The 25,619-nt window shown below is 34.7% G+C and overlaps 1 protein-coding gene across 10 annotated transcripts in view; it reads left to right on the top strand.

Moving 5' to 3' along the window:
* The window catches only part of Mmd (mind-meld), a 425,901-nt gene that overhangs the window by 294,032 nt on the left and 106,250 nt on the right, over positions 1-25,619 (top strand). For all 10 annotated transcript variants that reach the window (XM_064036153.1, XM_064036149.1, XM_064036156.1 and 7 more), the window contains one exon: positions 24,080-24,149. In XM_064036153.1, coding sequence (XP_063892223.1) covers positions 24,080-24,149 — 70 coding nt within the window. The remainder of the gene's footprint in view (positions 1-24,079; positions 24,150-25,619) is intronic.

The raw sequence follows: 25,619 nt of genomic DNA on the forward strand, positions 1-25,619 counted from the left end.
TAAAACGTTTTGACATAAAAAAAATCATAGGAAAAACTTATCCGCTTCGATAAAATTTGTGCTTTTATTTGTCACATTCAATATTTTTCACTGCACTTTATAATTGTCAGCGCGAAAATTGAACGAATGAGTGAATGAATTAAATGAACATATGGACAAGGTCGGTTGGCTTGGTGCCTTTGCAAGCGATTTAGCAATCAGTAAAATATGAATTTGAATTAATATCCCATCGTCATAGGTTTGTATACACAGTAATACACAATTGGCAAAAAAATCGTTGAATTTCTTGGTGACATAATCTTTTGTTCTGCACAAATACCTATCGAATCTCTCTATGGCTTTAAGGTTGGCTGTAAGATAACCCAATTCTGGGTTAAGCTCGCCATTGTACATAAACTGTCTATATTCTTTTTATATATTTATTGTTAAGTGCAATAAAGAAGAAAGAAAAAAAACAGAGAAATACCTGGCTGACTGATACTGACTTCTTTAAAGGATGAAATAGTGCTTTTGTGATTTTTCTTCCTATCATTTTAGATCAAATACGTGCACTGAAAAATTTTTGCAAAGCAGGTCATTGATAATTAAGATTATTACGCTTAACATCTTTAATTTTTCAGGAAAGTTACAAAAAACACTTATCGCTTATGCCACCAACCCGCTTATCGCTATTTTTATAACCAAAGCCTCACTTTCCACAATAAATCATTTTATTTACTACACTTTAATGATTGAAACTTTTATTTCCATTGGAAACGTTCGTGACGTCATTCCTCAAAATGAGTAATTGTTTTCCAATTTATTATGTCGTCAGATTATAATAAATAAGCCATTTTAAGTTTGTGTGACATTGCGAGAATTGGAATGCAATCTGTGTATTCATCTTTTCGAAATTATTTTGCATTTTTTTGTCATAGATTTCCAATTTTATTTCGATGTTTCGAAAAAGTACATCATCTGCACTTTATGTTGATAGCGTATTTACTTTTTAAATTGAAAATTGTAGAGTACCTATTGATGTATAAAATTGCAAGTAAATACATGCCATTTTGCCAAAAATCATTTACAGACATCTGTCATTCTGATCACGTCTTGCCCTATCTGTCATTCCCAAATCATCATTGCAACTTAAACAAACAAGTATGCAAAATAAACTCACACCTACAAAACCCTTATGGAGATACATACGAAAATACACATAAATCCAAAAAAAATAATAACAAGATCAAATCGTCCCACCATATCACCATTCACAAGCAACGAACCCATAAAACGAAATGACAATAATTTACAAAACAATAAATTCAAACATAAACTCCAAATTAAATTCAAAACCAATAAAAAATGATTGCGCTCTCATTACATTTAATCGATACACCCGATATGATCGGTACTCGTAATAAGAATCGATTAACATAAATTTCGAGTCGATCCCGTATTTGAATGGGACGTATTTCACGATGCAGTAATTAAGTTACAAAATGTGATATTACAGGATCGTATGAAATTGCTCATTATCTGGGTCAGAGATCGATTTGATCAGAGTTTATTGTATTTTGACACTTATTTGAATGGTGGTAAAGTCCAATATTATTTGTAGGTGATGAGGACTTGTAAGCCGTTTGTGAACTGTTGAGAATCGTATTACATTGCGTGTGGTAGCTACATAGATTGTATATCTAGCATTAATGTAATAATAGCACTTGTAACACGATGTAGGTAATAATATCTACCTTTACTATCTAATATTATATCCCACCAAAAACATTAAATGTAAAAAAAGCCAATCCTCTACGCAATTCCTCCACCGTAAAAAGTTTTGAGATCGCATAGAAGCCAAGTCCTGTTCAACTTTATTTGTAATAATAAATCAATATTTTGTGACCATATCAATAGTTTCGTTCACTTTACAATAATTTTGACTTGGCCATGAGCACAATAAACTACAAATATAATACAGCATATCTTGGAGAGGTGAAAGTCAATCATGAAGTTTAATATCACAGAATTAAATACTTTAATTTTTTAGACAGTCAGTATCATCCAAAATCATGAACTGCACATTTACTATGGCGCATGTTTGGTCCATGGTGATCTCAAATTCCAATCAGTCCAATCGTAAAATCATGTCCATATAGAATGTATCAATTCAATGGTTTACACATTATTTCAGGGAGCGACTATTAACTTGTGCTCATGGCCAAGACAATATTATTGTAATGTGAACAAAACTATTGATATAGTCACAAAATATTGATTTATTATTACAAATAAAGTTGAACAGGACTTGGCTTCTATGCGATCTCAAAACTTTTTACGGTGGAGGAATTGCGTAGAGGATTGGCTTTTTTTACATTTAATGTTTTTGGTGGGATCTAATTTATTTTTTGTAGGTCTCCTTCTTCTCTAAGTATATAACAAATTAAATTAACTTACATGCAACTAACTAAATATATAACAAACTAAATATGTAGACCTAAACTAGCACGTAAACAACATTTTTTTTTAAATAAATTAAACAATTTCGAAATTGTCGAATTTTTTAATCGAATATCTTTTAGAATAAAAGAGATTTATTTCAGAGGTAGATGGCGCTATCACATGAAATTGTTTTTTTTTTACTAAAAACCGTAGCGCGATTTAGACCAGGACAACGCCATCTATCGAGCGAGCATGCAGTATTTATCGCACTGCATTAATATGAAAGATTTTATCATTATTCATTTTATTTTAACCTAGCTTTTTTATTCATATGTATGTATATTTAATACATAATAACAATATACCACACTACGTAACAATAAAACAAATAGTATTTTGTTCATAAATAAATAACAAAGTTATCAATGCAGTCAAAATTCATACACAATGTTCTTGAAAAACCGCAAATATAAATTTGTTTCCTATTTTTTTATTAAGTTTTAAGGTTTTTATAATTTTCCCTTTATATGTAGCTAATAACCTATCTTGGTGCCAAATTTGAAGGTTCTAAGTTTGCTAGAAGTACCTTAGACTTTTGATGATCGGTCAGTGAGTGAGTCAGTGACAAAATGTTGTAACTTTGATCGCTCATAACTCGTAAACTATTTATTCAAATGTCTTGTAATTTTGGGACTGAGCTTGTTCTAATACTTACCCTTGGTCATCGAAAACCTAAACTCCTAGCTTTGTTCACATGGAAGATACAGGGGGCTGAAATAGCCGCGAAACGCTTCGAGAAAAGATGGTACGGCCGTGCCCGCTTTGCTCGAGTCTTGGCTGGGGCACTGCCGTGCCCTCAGATAACTCAGTAGTTTCTCTGTTTACTTAAAGCCCTAACCTCAGGAACCGTTCGGACGATTTGAAAAATTATTTCAGGTAAATTGTTCATATATCGAAGAAAACTACAGGCCACTTTTTATCAAAAGGGTAGTTAATATCTCTCCATTTTTTATCTTTCCTCTTACACGTGTAATATTACTAAAGAAAAATACAACTTTACAAGACAAACGTTATTTTTGAACGGAAGTCTTTGCGAACAGTTTTAATTACACTAGACACTTTCCTTTTATAATAATAGCTTCTAGTTAAAGAACAAACAAGGCATAAAAAACTGGAATAATAAAACCCACTCAAACGACGTACCTATTTTTCTACTAACATTGAAAAAGTACTTTAAACTTGAAGTAGTTACAGTAAATAATTTCCAATCGACACTTAACCATGTACATTAGCATAAAGGTAAGTTTTGAATGCTAGTTACCGACTGCAACTGCTGACCGCACGTGCCGCGACTCCATGAAATCGGCCGTAGCTGCAGTACTTGTTTAGTATGTATTTACTTGAGACCATTTTGGATAGAAGTGGCAGCAACTTGTGCAGTCGCCCTCAGATATCGACCGATTCCATGCAGGCGCTGCACGTGCAGTCGGCGACAGTCAGTAGCTTGCAAAACGCACCTTAAATACTATAAAAATGTCGACACCAGATCAGCCATTGATCTACCAAAAATACTCGGCCACGACCCCATAAACCATTCGGAACAACCCCTCGAAACTACCCCTTAAATGTAAATGTATCCATTAATATCATTTTGCGCTTTTACGACAATAAAATCGCGCGACTCGATCGCACGACACCGATGCTATCTATTTTTATTGACGCATATTTGCATAATTGCCTTAAATGGTCTATATTTTTTTAATATGACGTTTTAAAATGTCATAGTGACGGGGTGGTAACCGTTTTTTATCAAATAACAATGTTTTACAATTAAAGTGACTTTATTACCTGTGCCAATGCAGTGTCCATTAAACTTGTTTTAAGATCTCTGAAAAATATTACATACTAGCGGTTCCTTGTGGTTCCACGGTAGTCCCACGGGAACTACTTCCTGCAAATAAATATAAAGTAGTCTATAGCTTTTTCCTTGTTAAACGAAAAGAACTGAAAGTTTTTGAAATTGGACCGAATAAACTATTCAGATTCATAATATTAGTAGGTCAGTAAAATAGATTCTACAACGCTTTTATTAGTATAAAATATCGTCCCAAAATTCTATTTGGATGTGAATTATTAGTGCCTACTATCTTGACAATGACTAATACATTTTATGCGTGGGCGACTATGTTAGAAAATCGAGATTAGGCGGCTAAATCGCTTTTATGAAATATTACAGCATAGAAGTTATTCATGCATGACACTGGAGACATTATATTAATATTTGATATCAACCTAAATGAAACAATTTCCATACAATTCTAGTGCAATAATAGAAAATAGTCTATTTATGAAGCAACGTAATTACACTAACTACAAATAAATGAAAATGAAATCCTATTCAACTGTTACAAACATGTTGTATTCAAATATCAACTCTAAATACGTGGCACTTAAATTGACAACTGTGTAACAAATGTTGAACGAACAATCGAATAATATTACAAAAACAGAACGCTCACATTCGAAATTCAAAACAATGTTATATGGTATTTTCGAATAAAATTTGAACAGGCAATTAAAACTTTTCATCAAGTTGCTACGAGCTGGCTGGAGAGAGATGACGTGCATGGAGGTTGGCATTTGAAAGAGGGGCACGGGTATATGTGGTTTGGCGTGTTCAGGTCAATGTGTTGAAGTTCTAATGGCAATTACGATGGAAATTGAATTAATAAGTTGTATTATGGCCGAGGTGCGGTTCCTGGACGTGTTAAGACGTCGTTCAGAGAATTGCGTTGGTGGAACGTGTCGTTAGTGAATTGTTGGCGCATGCAAGCAATATATTGCCTTGGTATCTTGTCTTGGAAATAAACTTCGGAAATTGTCACACAAATATGTTTATGGTATATTCTAGTTAACTTTATATGATATTTAGATGACCGATGTTATGCTCTATAACGGTGAATGAAAATATGAGATCATTTTATGTCAATATCAAACCTTTTTGATATACCGCTTCGCTCCTTTCTTATAAATTGCCTCTGTTTTGACCAAAATATTGCCACAACATCAGCAAAAAAGTTTGTTACCCAACAAGAAGGCGTGGATATAAAAAACAAGGTGCAAAGTTGCTAATCAATGCTGTAACGATTCAAACTGTGGACAGGATCGATACGCGCCCGATCGTGTCAAAGGCACGATTCATGACCGCGTGGTGTAAGGGATATACTTTTGTAGAGAAATTGTTTAATATTTTATTATTGGACCACTAAAACGTTCATGATACGATTTTCCCCTTTATCAGAAGACATTGAATAGATTCCAGAGTTAACTTTCTGAAAACAGTCTGATATTTACCAGCATTTTTCATCATCACCGATAGAGAAGCTTACTTATCAATGAAATACTGTTAACCAACGACTCTCAGACATTTGATTATGTAGATATCCTCTAAAGGTCGATATGGATACTCAGTAGTTAGGGGCGACACAAACTGTGTAGTACGGCATTAAGTACAAGAAAAAGGAATTGAGAACCTTTTTGGGAAGTCATAGTCTTTATAATAAATATACAGATTTTGAGTCAGTTTGAAACTTAGTGACGATGACGTCATACACAAGCCTTAACCCTCTACCTCTTCTACCTTACACCAAATCCCATTACAAAATTTAATCCCGAGGTCGGATCCGATTTTGAGGGCCATCGGGACACACCTGGTACTTCACATCGGCCAACAGAGGGCGCTGTGGTTTAGGCTCTTTTGATTCTGACGGGCCCTGAAAGCAATCGGCGTTAACCGCACGTCACAATTAAGTTTTAAGGCAACATTATGTTGGACCAAATTGTTGGTTTTGGACTCGGTTGCTTTTATTGAGCCGTTTTGTGTTTTTAGATTCGGTGTTGGAGGGTTGAGTCAATTCAGATTTTGTTTTGTAAATGTGGTCGCTGAGCTGTTGTTTTTGCAAAATTTCGTGTGTTAAAAGAGCTAAGTAAATATTTCATTAAACACTTTTCTTTTTGTTAAAAAAATTATCTTCCATCCTTTTTGGGAAGTTGGTTAAAAACAATGATTTTTTTCTTTCTCCATCGTGCACCAACTATCACAAAACGAATAAAAAAAAAACCAGTCGCATAAACATGAGCGCATCTAAATTTAGATTTTCATTAAAGCGCACATTGGGCGGATAAGCCACACAAATTAGATTCGATCCCGCGGTTTGCGCAAACAGAACACTGTGCAGATGTTATTGCTTGCGATTATTGCTGTAAACCCTAGTTTTTAGGTATTAAGCCTTGCAATTTTGATTTGAATGTGCTTTTGTGAATTTTCCTTCGTTTTTTTGGACTGTACCTATTCAAATTCGTAAATGACAATCTATTTTAGCTTTAATAAGTGGCGTGTCTGTTTCGACCTCTTATCAATTTAATGATCACTAAAAACTGTTACACTAAATGTTCAGTTAAAATAAAAAAGAACTTTAAAAAGACAGAGTTAGTTTGAATAATACTATTTGAACGCCTTGGTGACACTGTGTTAAGAAACTTTAGGACCTGTATTACTAAAGTCTGTGAAATATTTTACATCTCAAAAAAATATTTTCTTCATACAAAGTTATATAACATTGCTATACCTAATCTCAAAATCCCAAAAACTTGGAATGGTAAACAAAATAAGTGCTCATCCACAAATTCGCGCGCTCAGCCCGAAATCATTTTTCAAGCATAACTTTTCGATTACGTTAGGTAAAACAAAGTTTCTATCAAATTGATGTTTCATGAACTTTGACCCGGTTTTTTTCGAAATGTATTGTGATTGATAATGTTAGGACGAAAATATAGTGATTGAACGAAGAAAGAAAGGTGAAATATGGATTTATGGTGGCCGATGTTTTTTGTACAATACATCCATTATATTAATGCAGTCTTGTAATTTATGGCTGTGTAGATAGATTTGTGATTTTTGGTAATGTGTTTGTTCAATCGTGTTTTATATAGCAGTGAATCTCTGATAGATTTATTTATATTGGTGATAACTTTAACAGAAAAGAAAAGCTATAATATTATGTTTAAGGCATACAAATTAAAAATTATTAGAAAATACTATCAATAAAATTTTTAAAATGACTTTCCACGTAAGAAAGTGAAACACAAAAATTCATAAACCATCAAGAATTTTAGAAATACAAACCTAAGAAGAACTTACTTATTTTATTTAGAACATTTTACAGAATACTCAGGAACCTAATAGGTACTTTCTTGCTTAAGAAATGAAATCCATTTTCTTTGCAAAAAATCCGCGATGCTAGCAGACTCGGTTTTCTTTCAAAGGCTTTTCGTAAAGCAACGTATTAGAGATTTGAACATTGAGTACCAGATATCTGTTAGATAAGTCGATTCAATTTGTCTCAAAGGGTTTACCTGTGTTCACCCCCCTAGGGAGGGGATGTCGGATTCTGTTTAAGAACTATGGTTTTTCGGTTAAATCAGGTTAAATCCAGTTGAGTATTCCAAGTCGATTTGTGGAGTGATTGATATGTTAAGGAGTTGTGATAAGAACGTAAATAAAAAGGGCAATACGAGTATGTACTTGCTTTTTTAATACTATGCACTCAGGAGAAGTAAATCCTAGTTCTAGTAATCCCAATACTTTTTTCCTCATTTGCAGTCGTTATTTTTTTAAGCTGATCCAAATTTTCTCATTTATTTATAGACTAGCCGTTTTCTGAAGTTCTACTCATACGTATTAGTTTCCGCACTGCCAGTATACTTATTCATACAGAGTTACTTTCACATTTAAAATAACTAAGAATTAATTCAAATAAATATTCCATTTTAATACTACCATTACCACACTCAATAATAATGCAATATTCGCTTTTAACACAACCTCTGAGACGTTATATATTAACAAACTTGTATATAAGTCCCGCGTGATCGATGTGGATATCACCAAAGTTCACCAAAACTTTAAGCATGACATCTCAGATCATTTATTTCTCAGAAACACGAGTTAGTTCAACTATAAATGCGAAACTCTAGTTTCTAGGGCGTTAACACTGTCTATCAAATATTAATATAGTTTGCAAACATTATTATAGAATGTGCTAGCTTTTGATTCTGACTTTAACACGTGTAGTTTCAAATTGTAGTCTAATTTTGGGATTAAAATTATTCTGTGCGTTAGTTTAGCATCAGTATGCTTTACAATGTTTTTACACTAGCGGTTATAATGATTCTGTAGTGATACATAAATAGTTATCAAATCACAGATTATCTGATATCTCATACCCCATATAATACCATACATTACATAACACATTAAATCGTTACCCGTAAGACAATTTGCAAGCCAATCACGAACTCAACTTTGGGGAACCAAATTTCCCCATAAACAGTTTTGAAGTAAAGCCGCGTTTAGACGCGATTAGTAACGGGTAAGCGAGTTACTTGCCTATGCGAGTAGATTATATAGAGATAAGAGCTTTTATAATGAAGGTTGTGGTGAGAATATGAAGGAGTAAATGAGATTGCAGTTTTTTCTAGTGTATGTTGTTCGCATCGTGAGTAGGTTTATTAAGAAAATATGGGTCAGCAAGAAAGTTAAGTAACTTAGTATTGCTAAGTATAATGTCTAATTTAATTTTTATTATGCCTTTAAATAAACCTATTTCGTTCTCTCCATTCTTAATTATTTACACACTTTTTTGTAGTGCCTTTGTTTTACACATTACTCTATATGTAACTTAACTTACTTCTCTTAGTCAATTTACATTCAAACAAAAAACAAATAATTTTAAAATACGACGTTTATATTAATCTCTTTCAAAACACACTAAAACACGGCTCACACAAAGCCAGTTACTCTCCTACCTGAACCCGGCCTTATGCCGAACTAAAATAATTAGCCAAGTTGACAAGTTGGTGTCACAACGTACTGTAACAAGTTAATTTACGCTGAAACTCTAAAACGAAGCACCTTGTTTGAACGAGCATTTATTACAAAACGAAACTATGTTTGCTTACAAGTTATTTTGCGAATGTTTTAATAAATATTGTAAGGTGATATTCAAGTGACAGAAATTAGAAGGTAATCTTAGGTAGGTAATACTATAGGTGTCTTCCTGCATGAAATTAACGTAGACTAACATTGAAAAATAGAAAAAAGTGATTATTATGATAAAGTAAGATAGGCAGAGAACCGCGGAAAACAGTATACATAGTGCCATTGCATAGTAGCTCGTGGCTTATTACCAGCTGGATGTTGGTCGGTAAAAGTCCTATTAATTGCACAATTCTATAAACTAGATTCCATTAAGAATATTAATGAGACCAAAATGGTATTACGAAGTTAAACGGCCGTTTAACACGTGTTTAAGATAATCTTGTACGCATCTTTAAACACGATTTGTCATATAATGTCTGCAATAACACCACTAAAATCGAGAATGAATATGAATTTAACTGTTACCCCTGTTTCCAACTTCTCCGTAATATTTGGAGAAGTGAGTCTGACACTGTCACGCTCCCCACTTCTCATGCAGTTAAATTGTTGGCATTAAATCAAGCGAGACAGCAGAACGCGCATTCATCATGGGACGCCGCCATTTTTTATTATTTTACGTCAAGGAATGCAAAATAATATTAAAATGTTTGTGAATACTAGGGTTCCTTTGATATGAAATGCATTATCACACTACCTACTATTATATAGATAGGCGAAAGTTTGGGAGTGTGTATGTGTGTATGTCAGGTATGCCTTAACGATTTTTTATGAAACATAGCAGTGACGTAGTAATTAGGTATATCATAATGCCATTAGGCTACTTTTCTTCCATGTGCAGAAATTAGTTCCCTCGCTACAAGGGTGAAATCACAGGTTGAAACTAGTATGAAAACGAAAAGTACATTGGAGATATTTTCTTTATTAAAATATTTTTTAAGTTCAAAATATATTCGATAATGAATTTTCGTAGAATCCTGACTTAATTTAATATTTTAAGTAGTGTTACGCAAAATTAATGCGCAATTTCCCAGCCTTGATATTGATATTTTTATGAATAATACAAGACTTGCATATTAGTGCTCCCTATACTCTTCGGAGGCGTTCCATATTGCTTCCGAGTATCTCAGGTGGCTCATATTAAAGTACTTCTTAAAAAATATTAACTTGTATAAAAAGAGGTACTTAGTCAACTTTAAATACTTACATTTTTTGTGAGTTTTCATCATTTTAAGTGATGCATAAAATGCACCTTCGATGAAATTGGGAAATTCTTTTTTTAACTTTTAACAGGTATTGAATATTAATATAATGAGAGAAAATCTAAGTATACCTACCGTTTATTTTTAAATAAATACTTTCTACTACAGCTGAAACTTCACAAACTACCCTAAAACATTCGTTTGAATTCAAACAAATTAAAAATAGATTAAATACGCTAAGGGGCAAACTGCATCGTTTAACTCTCACTTATTTGCAAGTTCTAAATCCGAGCAATTGTTCTGTTAGGTATATACTTTTTACTCATTTTGTTTCATAACTAGGGTTGCTACAATACCCTTCCATTAAAAGTCATTGAGATTTCTTTCAAAAACAATGTAAAGATGATTCTTAATTTCACACAAGACTTTTCACGTGAATAACTCTCATCATATTGATGAAAACTGTATGGAAATCCTTTCAGTATTTTATGAGTTTTTCGCGCACAGGTGGACAATCGCTGCAGAGGTCTTTTTTAATAGGTATTAGGAATGTGATTTTATCGATATGAATTAGTGTCACAACGCTGAGCATATGCCTCAATTATTTTATTATTAAGTCTTTATTAAAATCACAGAGCTATAAATAAAAGGAATTCGCAATTAACCACTCGCCAACCCTGCAAGCACTTGTTAGTTTCGCTTCGGTTGTGTCACACAGCAAGAAACTTTAGAAAGTCAACGGCACAAGCTTTACAGGCAAAATTTAGCTTGAACTCAGTGAAATAGTCAAACAATAACGGTATGAAATTAGATTTAAATTACGCTTGACTAGCTTACGCCAGCAGTTTCACCCGCGTTTTGAGAGAACTGTTCTTCATGCCCAGGTAAAAAAATGACAATGCTTTCCCCGTTAAATGAAAAGCTAAAATATTTTGTCAAATTACCAGTAGTTCCCAATGTTAGCTCGTTCCAACAAGCTGTTAAGCTTCTTTATTCTTTAACATACTATTCAATAGAAATAACAAAACCATACAAAATGATCCTTCTGCATCACAACTGAGTATTCGCAGTAAACATTATTAAAAACGGACTGCGGTATTCGCGGGTTCTCGTTGTGAGCTCCGAGTGCTACCTAGCGTATATGCAGGTATTATGACGAGCTCGTGATTGCGATTTCAAATGTTAACTTGAAACTTCGAAGGTTTAATATGTGGCTTTCTTCTTCTGGGATGAAAGCTTACGGATCGAAGTCTTGTGTTAGACTTTACTCTAATCCTGAATGTTACCTCTGCCTCATGATCATCATTTGCCTAACGTTTTTCTCCCAGGGTAACTGGATGTAGCTGTGACCACTATTTTACATGTAGCGACTGCCTATTTTATTTACCTCCTCAACCTGGTTACGTGGGTAACCTTATACCTCTTGGTAGCACTGATTATCATAGTTTCTGGCTTCTGGCTACCCGTCAGGAATGCCAAAGATGTTTAAATGGCCGTCGAAAACTTCGGCACCGTAGCGTTCAAAAACCACAGAAATAAAAACACAACCCACAACTTTTCACAGTCTTTCATAAGCAATTAACGAAAGCATATTATTATCTTATACACGTTGCAACGAGTGCATATTGCATACGTCACTGTGGCTCATTATTGGCGGAGGCTCGCATCGCATTCAATGTACTCGTGCGGTATGACGTCATACAACCGTGATGACGTGGCTGGCAACCGCACCGCCACAAAATACATAGGTACAGAAGTCAATCTCATGTATGTACTTCACTTTTCATGCCTAAACTCGGCGGTCGCGCTAGGGTTGTCAACTTTTTTATGCGCATAAAACTAACGTGGTAGTGGTACTCGTATCTAATTATTTGATGTATTGTTGAGAATAAAACAGGAAAAATGAAATATAAACCAATAATAATCAAAAAATTAATGTGGCATACAAGAGGTTAATAAACACTTTCAACGGAAATTCGTTTGAACGAGATACCGAACTTTTTCAGAAACCGCAATTTATAATTTTGTTATTCATACATATATACTTACCCTACTCTTTACTTGTGAAAAAAATATTTTTGTATGTAATGGGCTGGTACAGTCCCCGATCTAAGCTTGCTTCTACCTACAGAAACCTTGATGTGCGAGTTTTATTTCGTCTACCTTACAACATACTCTCGCCATGATCACAAAAATTATCAACTCCTACTAGTAATAATCTTTGAGGGTAGGTAGGCAGGTTTGCCTGGGTCGACACTAGCAAAACTTATTACGGCATTGGGCCAGAGGCCTCCCCGGGGCGCTTACCTACCCACCTAACTGTACCTACCTACTGCGTTTATTAATCGAACCATCGAAATATGAGAAAATAAGTAGGTACATAGGTACTAAAGGTAATACGGCAGGCTAAAAAAAACGACAATTCACTGTTTTATTTTTGTATAAAAACAACCGTCCACTGAACAATTATAATACGACTTTTTGTTGCTCCATTATGACTTTTTCTTTTGTTATTAAAATTAAAAATATTACAGTCAAATTACAGACGCGTGCACATTTATCTACCTTGTGAGTGACGCGCGTATCTCAAGAAAACGGCAGCCGCGCTCGCACTGTTTTGAGTTGTTTTGAGACAGCGCGTCTGTGAACACGCACACATAGACACCTATGTCTGCGTGACTCGAACGCGCTTTGTATGTAGATTGACTTCTGTACCTATGTATTTTGTGGCACCGCACTCTACTGGGGGAGGTACAAGCTGTGAGCGAAAGCGGGGGAATTAAAAATGCCGATTATTTTTGACGATTTTGTGATGAAATAATAATCTAATACCATAAATTAATAACATTGCAAATAGTTGTTTACATATAAGGTATTAAATGATATTCTATGTACAATGTCAGAAACTGTATTTCTTATACAAAACTAAACGGCTTTCTAGTAAGTGGCATAAAAATATATGATAATTTTAACATAAATCTTCTAAATTGCCCTGTTAACTGGATTGAGATAATCAGATAGGCAGTCGATCCTAATAAAACAGTGATGATAGTTATAAGAAGATAGTTGCGAAAAAGGCAGATGAGACTTTTACAAACACACAAATAAAACATGATTCCTCAGGCCTCATGGGCTCACTCTCATATCCCTACTATGCTCGTAATATCGCAACGAATCTAATGCATACGGTTGGCATGACGTCAGCTGATGACGCTGTGGCCACAACCACACCGCTCTCAGCGTCAGTGTTGCGGCACTATTCATAGGCGATAGCGATTTTTGACTTACAGCAGATTTTTTTTTACGTTTTTGGTTTATAATTGGTTTTTAGTTAACTATTGGCATAATGTTCTGATGCTTGCTAAGATATAGCGACTCAAAAACAACTACATTTATTTATATTTTTAATACATTTTGCACGTTTGCGGACTTAACGCCTTAAGCGTTTTCTCTCAGTCTACCTCCGGGTGGTGGAGAAATAACAGTGTTAGGTGCAAAGTTACCTTTGATATTTAGTTTTAAAAATATACATACAATATATGGATATTAATGCACTTTTCATACTATGACCCACATCGCGCATGAAAGAATGTTATTCCCACAATATTATGAAAAATATTCATGAACAATTCAAAGTATGATCTCCTTGAAACCTGCTTAGTATCTATAATCTTACTTACATACATTCTATTTCTCGACACAAAAACATATAATCTCGATGCTCGAAGACGGGCAGACTCACCTCGGGCCGTGTTATACTCGGTCCGTTGGTCTCGAAAGAGGACCGTTGCCATGGCAACCGACTTTGATATCAAACCATGTGAGAGGAAGACTAGTATTGAATTAGATGTAAAAGTGTATTGAATTCAGTCGGGTAGTATGACTGTGTGCCAGTGTTTACGCTACGCTAAGCTAGGCTAGCCTTGAAAATGTAGGTCCCCAGTTTTGCGTGTGAATATTTTATGATAGAGTTATGAGATGTTTACCATTAAAATACGGCAAGCAAAAACTGCTAGTAGTACCTATACCTACTAGCTTCTGCCAGGCTTCGCCCGCATCACAGCCATGTATTTCCCCTACCTGGATAAAAAGAAGCCTTTATCTTTTCTCAATAAATGGGCTCCGAAACTAACCACATATTCAGTTTTAAAACGTTAGAATAGAAGGTTAATTAGAAGTATTATGCCTGGTTGACTTTATCTAGAGTAATGCTTTTGAGTCAGACAGACAGACTCTCTACACCATATACGTATTATTAACACCCAAACAAACATCCACATATGTTCATCAATGAACCGAGTAAACTTGCTACAAAATCTTGAATAACCCAATTCGGGATTACCTATTTATTTTTGAACGAAGCTAGTTTGTCAATGATCACACGAGCATAAGTTTCACCTTGTACAATTTTGTTCTGCTCGAGTAAAAATATTAAGGTTCATAATAGCTTAGCTGTCTTCAAGCGTAGCTTAAGGTGTGTTGTGATCCTTTTACTACCTAAGAATTGTATTCCTATTATGCATTCCGTGGCCCGTGGTATTGCCTTAGACATTGCTGGTTCACTTCTCTCTATATTTTTGCTATTTTCTATTGTATGCCATATTTCTTGCAATGTAAATTGTTATGATAGAACATTACATAAAAGCAGGTAGATCTTTAATTAAACAGTTTTTCACATTGAAAACGTTTAGAGCAAATTGTAATTGTAACGTGTGCTCACCCAGTTTCTAATCAATCCGCCGATAAAAGCGTAATAAAGAGCAAAGTCCCATCCTTTGTCTATCTAAAAATAGAAGCAACGTACCTGTTTTCTTTGTAAAACACAATACAATGTGAGATCTCTCTAAATAGACACATCACCGGATAGACGTTAATCGAATAAGGAGTAAAATAAAGGAGACAAAACAAATGCCTTCGCAGGTAACTAAAAAACTTTTGCTGCTGAAAATTTCCCGACAATCGTCACCTAACTAAGTATTTACTTAACTGATTACCCCGCCAAGACGGCCAAGTCTCGCCAAGTAGCGCCAAGTCGCGCCAAGTTTCTCCCATACACATTTAAAGGTGTTTTCAACCAAGTTTTTTTTTACAAAAAGTTCCTTTTTTTCTACTTCCGCAGTGCCTAAGGAAAAGTTTTCAGTTGATCTGATTGGGACTCCACTTGGGAATTTTCGGTCGTGATTTTTTCACACCGTCATCTTTTAAGGAAACTTGGTTACGGAATAAGTATTTTTGTTTTTTTTCTCTCTTTTTCTTTTGATTTGTTTCTTTGAGTAATTCTTGCTTTGTGTGCAAAGGGGCGTACGAGACAGCTACCTTTGAATATGAGTACTTTGTAATCTTTTCAAATCTTTTGTTAAAGAAGTTGCAAGTCGACGGTTCTCAAGACTTAAAATAAATAAAAGCAGTAAAAGCGCAATAGCGCTTAAATTACATTGTGAATGGCGAACCGATTTGTTTTTCTTTTCAACTACATTTTCTTTGTCACTTCCAGCATTGTTCTGGCTTCTAAATACGGCAAAACATTCAACATCCCTCCTTAATTTACTAGGTACGTCACCACATGATCATTTAAACATTACGGTGATGCCAGACGAGCCACCGCGTCACGCAGCGTGCTCCGCACTTTGACAACACACTGACCGAGTGTTTACTGACCGACGATGCGGCGCACGTGGTCTGCGGTGAGCGTGGCCGTTTCGTCGCGTGTCATGCTATTGTAACGCCAAAGCAACGCACATTGTGACAGCAAAGTACTGGGTGAAATGGATCGTGTGGGACTGACTTTATTGAGATATGTAATTTTGAAGAATAGAGAAGTCTCCTGGGTTTATTTTGTAATCATTTAGCAACGCAATCTTAAAGTTATCGAAATCAAATCAAGCAGAAAAATCCTTTTATAAACCCAGATATCTTAATATTTTTTAATTCTATGGTTCACGGCGATTTGGTAGATACTCAAAAAAATTTCACATACATTAGATATACCTACCAAAAAACTGTTCTCAGTGCAATTGACAAAAATAGTCTCTATCTAACTTAGTTTCCTTACAACCAAACCACACAAAACCACAAAAATATCATTACACAAAGTCCACACATAGTTTGGTCGTTCTACCCTCTTATCATTATTCAAAAGACCGCGAGCGCTTAGGTAGCAAAAATCTCGGAGCACCGCAGACGGAGGTACGTCTCATCAAGGATATATGGGGGCTCGCACTCTCATTTGCTGACATACGGGTGTTGGAAGACGGGTGAACATGGACTTTAGTTTTATTCACAAGGATTTTTTAGCGTATGAAAAAGTGCTGAAATATTTTGCTAGTTATAGTTTTTTTGCTAGATTATTTTATCTATTCATTTAAATGTTTAAGTACAAAACAAAAAATACCTCCAGAATAATCAAGTACAAAGGTGCAGATTTATCATTCAATAATTGACTAACTTAGACTTAAGATTTCCACTGTGCTGTTTGCTTTTAATACTCTGTCAATCAGTGAAATGTTGGTCAAATATTTTAATACTTTTTCAGGAGTAGATTATAATAATAACTTTGCTTCCTTGTAGATAAATAATTGTAAAACGCACTCGAATAAGTGAGTCACTTTCTGTAGACATTTCATACACAAACGCACACACAGTCATGTCTAACTTAACTTTTTTGCAGTAACACCACACAACTTTAAAACAAAACCTTGACCTTAAACATAATTTTTTATACTCCTAAACACCAGTTTGCCATCCTTAAAGGCCGTAAGTCGCGCCACGCCACGCCTCCTCGCTTTCTCATTAACAGCCGTGTATTAGGACTGGCAATGTCTTGATTATCATATTAAGCGGCTACCTCAGCGGAATTAACATGGAGTCTTGGGCCGCTGGCTTTCATACTCCGTAATGCTTGGCTTAGCTTGATGACACTCGTTTTAGACTTGGCTATGTTTTGATGTATTTTGGAGTTTTTAAGAGATGTTGGGTATTATTCTTGTGTTTTTTTGTCATTGTTTTTTTAATTGAGCTTTGATATGCGATTTGAATCGGCAGTTAAAAAAAGTCAATTTTAAGTCTGAATATTGTTAGTTGGATTGTGTTTCAATAGGATTTTTAATACAAAATAAAATTGGTATTTTACTACTTCTTATCAAATGTGTTTTATCACTTAACAAGCCAAAAATGGTGGTGGAAGTGGTACTTTACTGATTGTTACGATATTCATTTTAAAATTTTTATAGGGATAAAAGTGTACACAATTTCACAGAACTACTTTGCTTTTAATAACAATACACTCCCTAAACGTATTATCCTCTTTCATCCAAAGCAAAATTTCAAAAATAAAAATATACTCGTACATGAAAAACTATTTGCAGAAAAAGCTTCGTAAAATGCAGCTAACATTAACATCATAATTCGAAACAAAAGTATGGACTAACTATCCAGTTGTTTTAACATTCCTAAATGTTAGTCGAGATATATTAAACTGTATAATATAACTGACAGATAAACTACGGAAAAGATAATATTCCTCTTTTGAGTGTGAGAGAATTTTTGAGTGAATTTACTTTTACTATGATGGAAATACTTATACATATTAAATTGGTTCCTATTTCAGAATGTGTTTTCTTAGTTGAAATGGTTGTAGAAAATAATGTTTTTGATATTGTTCAAGAAGTTTAACTAACTAAGTTTTATTTGAACTAACAAAGAAATATATAACGAATTCTAAGTTAGGTAGATACAGCAAAAAGAAGTTCCTTTTCAACATAGTGTCTATATTACCAGTTCTTGTCTTTGAAACTTACTCTTTGAATCTGTTTGACTAATCTATGTAATATTTCTTAAAAGCTTATAAAAAATTTGCTAATGTAGTAACTTTATATTGTTTTATGCGAATTAGTAAAATATACTTAGTCCATTTATTCTCCAGCCTTAGCTAAAAACCATAATGCAAAAGACTCCAACCCAAAATCGCGATAATCCATTCAATTACGTACCTAACCCACTATCACTTAGTTTTCACAAACAACACGATTCTCCCCTCCACTGCAGATTTATACTTGAAAGAACATATATTTCTTTGTTAGAAGCCACTTTATGATTTTCTTTATTGGCGTAGGTGAAAATGCAGTGGAAATTTTCACGTCGAGTTATAAATAGCATTTAGTGAAAGAGGTTGTACTTTATTCTGATGTGTAGCTTTTTGTATGCAGTGCAACGGTTAAAATGGGTGTTTTCAGTTTATTGGGTTTTGAAGTTTTTTTTTTTTTGGGAACAAGTGTAGTGTAAATTATTTTTGTCTATACTAATATTATAAAGAGAAAAACTTTGTTTGTTTGGTTGTAATGAATCGGCTCAAAAACTACTGGACCGTTTTTTTAAATTCTTTCACCATTCGAAAGCTACATTATCCACGAGTAACATAGGCTATATTTAATCCCGATACAGGCAGTACTTACCACGGGACGTGGGTAAAACCGCGGGAAAACGACTAGTATAAAATAAATGGAGTCCAAGCCGATTGTTGGCCACGGTGTCCGTTCTCAAGCCTACGGAAATCGGCCATTTGCGCAAATCCAGGTGCAATATCTATTCTCTCAATCTCAAAGCCCGATGGGACGGCATTCTGACGAGACCAGAGAGAGATTTGCATGCTTTTCAGTGCATGGGTGTATCGCCAACTTACAAACTAGGGGCTGCTTCTTTATAAGATGGTTAATAGAAAAAAGAGAGTTTCGGATCTGTTTAAATAAGTATTTACAAACAAAACCACAAATGGGACATGTCATAAATCCAATAATCTGTTAAACAATAAAAATCTACCAGAAAAATATTGCTAGCAATAACATTCCCGTTTACCGAACACAAATCTAACACTAACGCCGGGAAATGGCGTCATAAGTTAAAAAAATCGCTAGAAACCATTTACATTGGACATCAATTTACCGATTTCCGTACCTTATGCAGCCCTCCGGCGACGAACGAGGAATACGTGAAATATGTATGACAAGATGATTGGCGCAACTCATAGGCGATAGCGGTCTCATATAAGACTTTACTTTTAATGTGGCTCTAAATCACTTAAAAAAAAATAATAAAGATAAATTCGGTAACATATCTATTATTCTAACTTCGATAGTTACTTATTCGACACCTTTCTTTCCATTTATCATAGATTTCTCCCGGTCAACCGAGCCTCGCGGAATCTGTTCATCATTCAGATAAAAAGTAGCCTGTCAGTCTCAGAGTCATCATCGCTCTCTGCGCCAATTTCAGCAATTTAAGCATGATTGCATGAACATAGGGTTATTCTCGCCCTTATAAGTTCTTACTTATTATTAGTTATACTGCCCTCGTTCATAGCTTGTACCAAGACATCTATAGCGTTTTGCTGTACACGAAAAATATGTTGTCGAAAATTGTTTACCGCGTACGTCGGCGTCGGTCGCGTCGGTCGCGTCGGTCGCGTCGCTTGAATATGTCGTAAACTGCGTGCTTTATTACTTTCTTGTTTTCGCACTGATTTGTATGTCAAGTTGCTTCTCGCACGTTTAATGGCCTAAATTATGGGAGGTTAAAGTGAGGGTGTAATAAGCTGCGAAGTAAATCATAAAGTGTGAGAATTCTGCTTTAGGAGTGGGGCATTGCATTTTGAAGTAGGAAAAGGAATATAACCGCTACGTAAGGAGTCCTATAGCGTTGATACTTAAATGTACGGCTGATTCGACACTGCTACCAATTTGTAAACCTAATCTTAGCAAGACATTTACAGCCTTACTTATAAACGTGAATTAAATAATAAGCAATACTTAAGGGCTGTTTAAGAAAATTCTTACTTATAAACGTTTCTTAAGCATGTCTTAACTAACATTTAATCACTACTTAAGACTTTAACTAGTGATTAGTTAAAATGTTGCTTAGAAGGTGATTAGAGATTTTTATAATTATGGGGGATAACCTTTATGTACTACTTATATGCCTACTGTCAGTCCATAACGTACCGATACATACAAATTCTGTAATTTAAACTTGGAATTCACAAAACAAAAGCAACTCAATACTCACCTATTGGCTATTACCAACAATAGTAGTTACACCTAAGTGTTCCATATTCCGAACGATTTTCATATCTTCAAACAGTTCGAATACAGAGCATCACATCACAGAGTAACAGAACGGCTCAGTGCGCTTCGTATCGTTAGACCGTTCACCATGATGCTCTGTGGTTTTAGCCAGTCTACAGAAGAGAACGCATACGTCAATTTGTCATGTACCTACGGTGAATTCCTCGAAATATATCATGCAATCGGTACTGAATAAGGTACTCGGTACTCAAAGGTTTTGAGAGAGGTATTCTTACAAGGCACACATATGTATTTGTTAATTCCATCATCTGGGGCCCGAGCCTTGGTGGGTTTTGTTAAATTACATACATAAATACAAATAAATAAAATATCTTGTATTTCTATCCTTTCAATCTAAATCAATGTAGTTTTTTTGACACATATTATGGCAGTAGTTCCCAAGAGTAGCGGATAAAACCGCGGGAAAACAGCTAGTTCACTGTACATGTTTCCTAAACTTACAATATACATTTTAGTGAGCTGATGATATCCAAACTTTTTTAATGGCGCAAATAAAAATTAAACCTTTTCGTCACGTTATGTCGTCCGTATATCACACATCACACGTCTAAATATTAACTTTCAACAGAAACCTGTTCTCGTTTACGAAAGTTTTTTATTTTTATTTTCTGACGGTTAAATTAAAACACACAATGACTCTGTTCTTTATTACAAAGTTGTCGCTTTCGTGGCGTGTATTTGAAGTTGATTATTGTGTAGTACTGGCTGATGTAAACGGAAATTACAGTTTATTTTAAGAACTGTTTTCAGTTCGATATAAGGTAATTATAATCATAATTGATGTTTTCGTAGAGGTGAAAATCTGTTAATTTTTGGTATTATATTAAATGGCAAAATTACTTTCCTCGAATTAACTACTGAAAATACTGGTTCAGTAAAATTCTTCCATTATTGCCACCATAAATCAGGAAAGGTTTAAAAAGCCATTTAATCCGTACTGTCACTCTTTACAGAAATAGCACCACTTACACACTCTCACATCACCATATAAATACCTTAATTAACCCTGCCCTGGTAATTAACGCCACAATTTGCGCAAATTTAAAGCATTACATCATTACCCGATGATGTGAAAAGACTCCAACACGTTACTCTGGCAACACTGTAAAATACGCGCGAAAAACGCCATTATTAACCCCGGTTTTACGAATAAAATCTATAATTAGACATAAGTAGCTTATTACGTGGTATTTGTTCGCTTTTCGGTTTTAATTTGAATTGAAATTCGAGGATTTTGATGCTGTTTAATGCTGTTAATTTAATGCTGCATTTTGTTTTCGAAAGTAGCTCACAATAATGTCAACCTTAATGTATTGTTTCGAAATTCATTTACAACAATTGCACCAAAATATATTGTTTCAGTGACGTAACAGCTCTTTAATACAGTAAGGGCTCTTAATCGCTTATTTTCGAAACCAATATTGTATCACTTGGATGTGTATATTTATAAATCAAGAACGACACCACCGTCTAATGATCTAAGTAAGAAAGGATCTTTGCATACCAACTTAAAATCTCAATATAGTTCAAAGAGACAAAGTCTTTACGTACAATCAGCCGAACCAACGTACCTACAACTGAACAATTAGAATTCACAAGGTTCATCACAAAACCCCGTCGCGTCTCACTATTGATAGTCCACGGTAATTCACAAACATCAGTAGGTACTGCAAAACACGAGCTCACACTCTGTGTACACGAAACGTCAGAATCCAACATGGCCGCCGACAATCACAGCTGATCGTGACTCCCGCCGAAAACAATGGCGCGCAATAATCACATTTAAACTGACACGCTTTGAGCTTCATTAATACTGCTTTTGATAGAGATTTTGGGAATTTATTGCTTTCAATAGACGTAGCTAGGTTTTTTATGTCAAAAGTATTATTCTGCAAAGGTTTGCAAGAGGGTTACTTAAAATGATGAACGAGCTTAATGAAAATTAAGAATAGTACAAGAGTTCCATAGAGAACTTCATTGCGTCAGTTATCAGGTTAAAAAATATGTTTATTATTAAGATAACTATGTATGGGTATCAACTATATTTAAAAAAAAAAACTTAAAGAAGGACCTAATCGTGACTCATGCATATTTCAAAGATGATAAACTTTATATTTAAATCCTCAAGAGAAATTCGTACCACCAACAAATCACTCAATACGCAGTAAATTGGCAATAATTTCACGCTGTTTACTACGAAAAGGCACAAACACTTGACGCAAAACCTCTATACATCCATAGCATAAGCGACCCCAAAAATCGAAACAAGGTCGGTCAAGTTCTTAGATCATTTGACCAACTAGATCCGCCATGACAACAAAGCTCTATATAAAAATCGTGCGGCGGTAGGCAGCGCAACAAATATTGATAGCTCATGCATTTTCGATCTCATCCTTAAGCACATTTACGTCAAAATTTACAAACACTTGCACAAGCTTGATGCACACACATCTATGTACACAAATATGAACGGTGCTCTCGAACCTTTTAGTATGGTAGAAAACCACGGCAATGGCGTCTCCAGTTCGTTAGATTCTCTAAGGGGTGTTCGCAAACTGGCGCCAAAAACCGAAAACTTTCGCGTCGGCCAACAAATTATAACAAAAACTGTTTTCGGGCAAATTAAAGTAATCAGCTAACCGACTGTGCGGAGCGAATGTTATGCTTCGTAATTTGAAACGTTTTTGTTGCGTTGTTTTGTTTTTGACGTCGGTACGGTTTATTTTGACTAACCTAAATATTATTAGGTTGGTATGATGTAAACAGAATTGGGAAATAATAGGTGTTTGCTAATTTTGGTAATTAAATTAACAATTTATATATCAATTATTAAACAAATTCTGCTTTCATTGTGATTGCATTTTCGCACATTCCTGGTACCTAACCTGTCGACAAAAACATACTACCTAATTGAAAAATACCATGATTGGTTTCATTAATTACAATAATATTTCAAATAATTAATAACCTATCAAACTGATGAATTGGAAATATTTTGTGTTTTTGGCTGATAAATAAATGTTTGTGAATTTTTAATTTGGAAATGGAAAATCATCAAATGACCCCTCTGGCTATGCAGTATGAGGGAGTGACAGACTCTTACTGACTAAAACCCACCATGTTCCTTCAGGAGCCCTTTGCGTATCAGGGTATCTTTTCCGAACAATTCAATTCAAATATTTTGTTCCGGATTTCTCCATACCTATAGTGTTAGTTCCAACACAACAATCCTATAGCCCCGGCAGGCAGACAGCTAGTATTAAGCCATATACATAAACTGTTAATTATTGTTTAATTAAATGTTTCTTTTGTTTTGTCCACAGGCAACTGCTAGCGCCAAACCTGAAGCAAACACAATACTTAGCAAATGGTGCCGAAAGCGACATCAGAACTGTAAGTACTAATTAAGGTTAAATTATACGGGAAACATTATAAAGCTACTTACTACACGTAGATACACCACTAATCGCCACCGAATACCTATTTGATGTTTGTTAGAAAGATTACCTTCTCCACCTGTGACTAATAATTAGCGTTGTCGTATGAAAATAGAGGACAATGGAGCACCTTCATCATTAGATCATTCAACAATAAAACAGTTACTAGTCCAAAACATTATTTATAAGTTATATCACCTTTACCTGTTCGTGTTCTACATGAACACGACCATTCCGCTATCGGAGTTAAACTGTACCTCCCTCCGTAAACTTTCTTTTTTCCGACTATTTCAATACCAGTTTCGATATGAAATTAGTCGCGAAAACTCTATTTGCTCTAAGCACACCGTCGTTTGAACCGAGCACATAAGTTTTGTGAAAAAACTCCGAATTTTGCCTGATATTTCGTCCACTTTCCGAATATTTTTCATAGAAAAATCGCAGCCAATATGAATTGCGTTATTTTTAACTACAAATATTTGATTGGATTCGAATTTTAGTTCTGTGCAAATGAAAATGAAATAAAACGTATCTGTACTCAAATAGATGGAAACTGAACACGGAAAATGATTCCTAAAATGCATTTTATATATTTGATGAACGTGAAACACGACTACAGGAAGTTTGATGTAAACATTTTGCAATTAATTGAAATGAATCTGGATGGAAAATGAGTGTATCTCGTTTTAGAAAAAAATACCTGAAAAATCTGATTCAGTATTTTTCTGATCGATTCATTAATTAGTATTATTATTATTTCAGACAAGTATTTACTTTTTATTAATGTTGGTTGTTATAAACATTTTCAACTAAAAATCTAGCATATTTTTAACAAAAAATACACCATTTTACGTACATTTTGCTGTAGAATAAATTAAGTACTTTGCGCACTCGCAAAAATTTCACAAAAAACTCAAACGATTCCCGGTGATTTTTCACATTTCGTAACAAAAATCAAGCTCAAAAGCCAGCCCATTTCACAGCTGAAAACTAGAAACAGAGTTTTTTGAACGAATAAAAGTGTAAAACCAAAAAATGCCTAGATTTCAATGCTGGGTGTCGACACAGTGAGCGGTGCCAATCTCTCTTCTACGTCCGACGGTGAAGCAGGCGTCTATTTTTGTCAGAACAAGCAATTTTTTTGACCACTGCCATTGTTAGGGATGTGAAACTGTTGCGGTCAGAGTTAGAGTAATTGGATTAGAAATCTTGCTTGTAGAGTCGTTTTTAGGCGTCTTAATCAACAAGGAATTTCACATTGTGAACTTTTAGGAAAACATTGTGGCATTATCATGGCTTGTGAATTACAATTGTGTATCGATAACTGCAAATCCTACATAACCCGTCTTTTTTACATTCAAAACATCATACTGTACCTCCTCTTCACATCACTGTTGGACATACCGCGTACCGACTCGGCGCCATC

Source organism: Helicoverpa armigera, chromosome 9, assembly GCF_030705265.1.
Source record: "Helicoverpa armigera isolate CAAS_96S chromosome 9, ASM3070526v1, whole genome shotgun sequence".
Lineage (NCBI taxonomy): Eukaryota > Metazoa > Arthropoda > Insecta > Lepidoptera > Noctuidae > Helicoverpa > Helicoverpa armigera.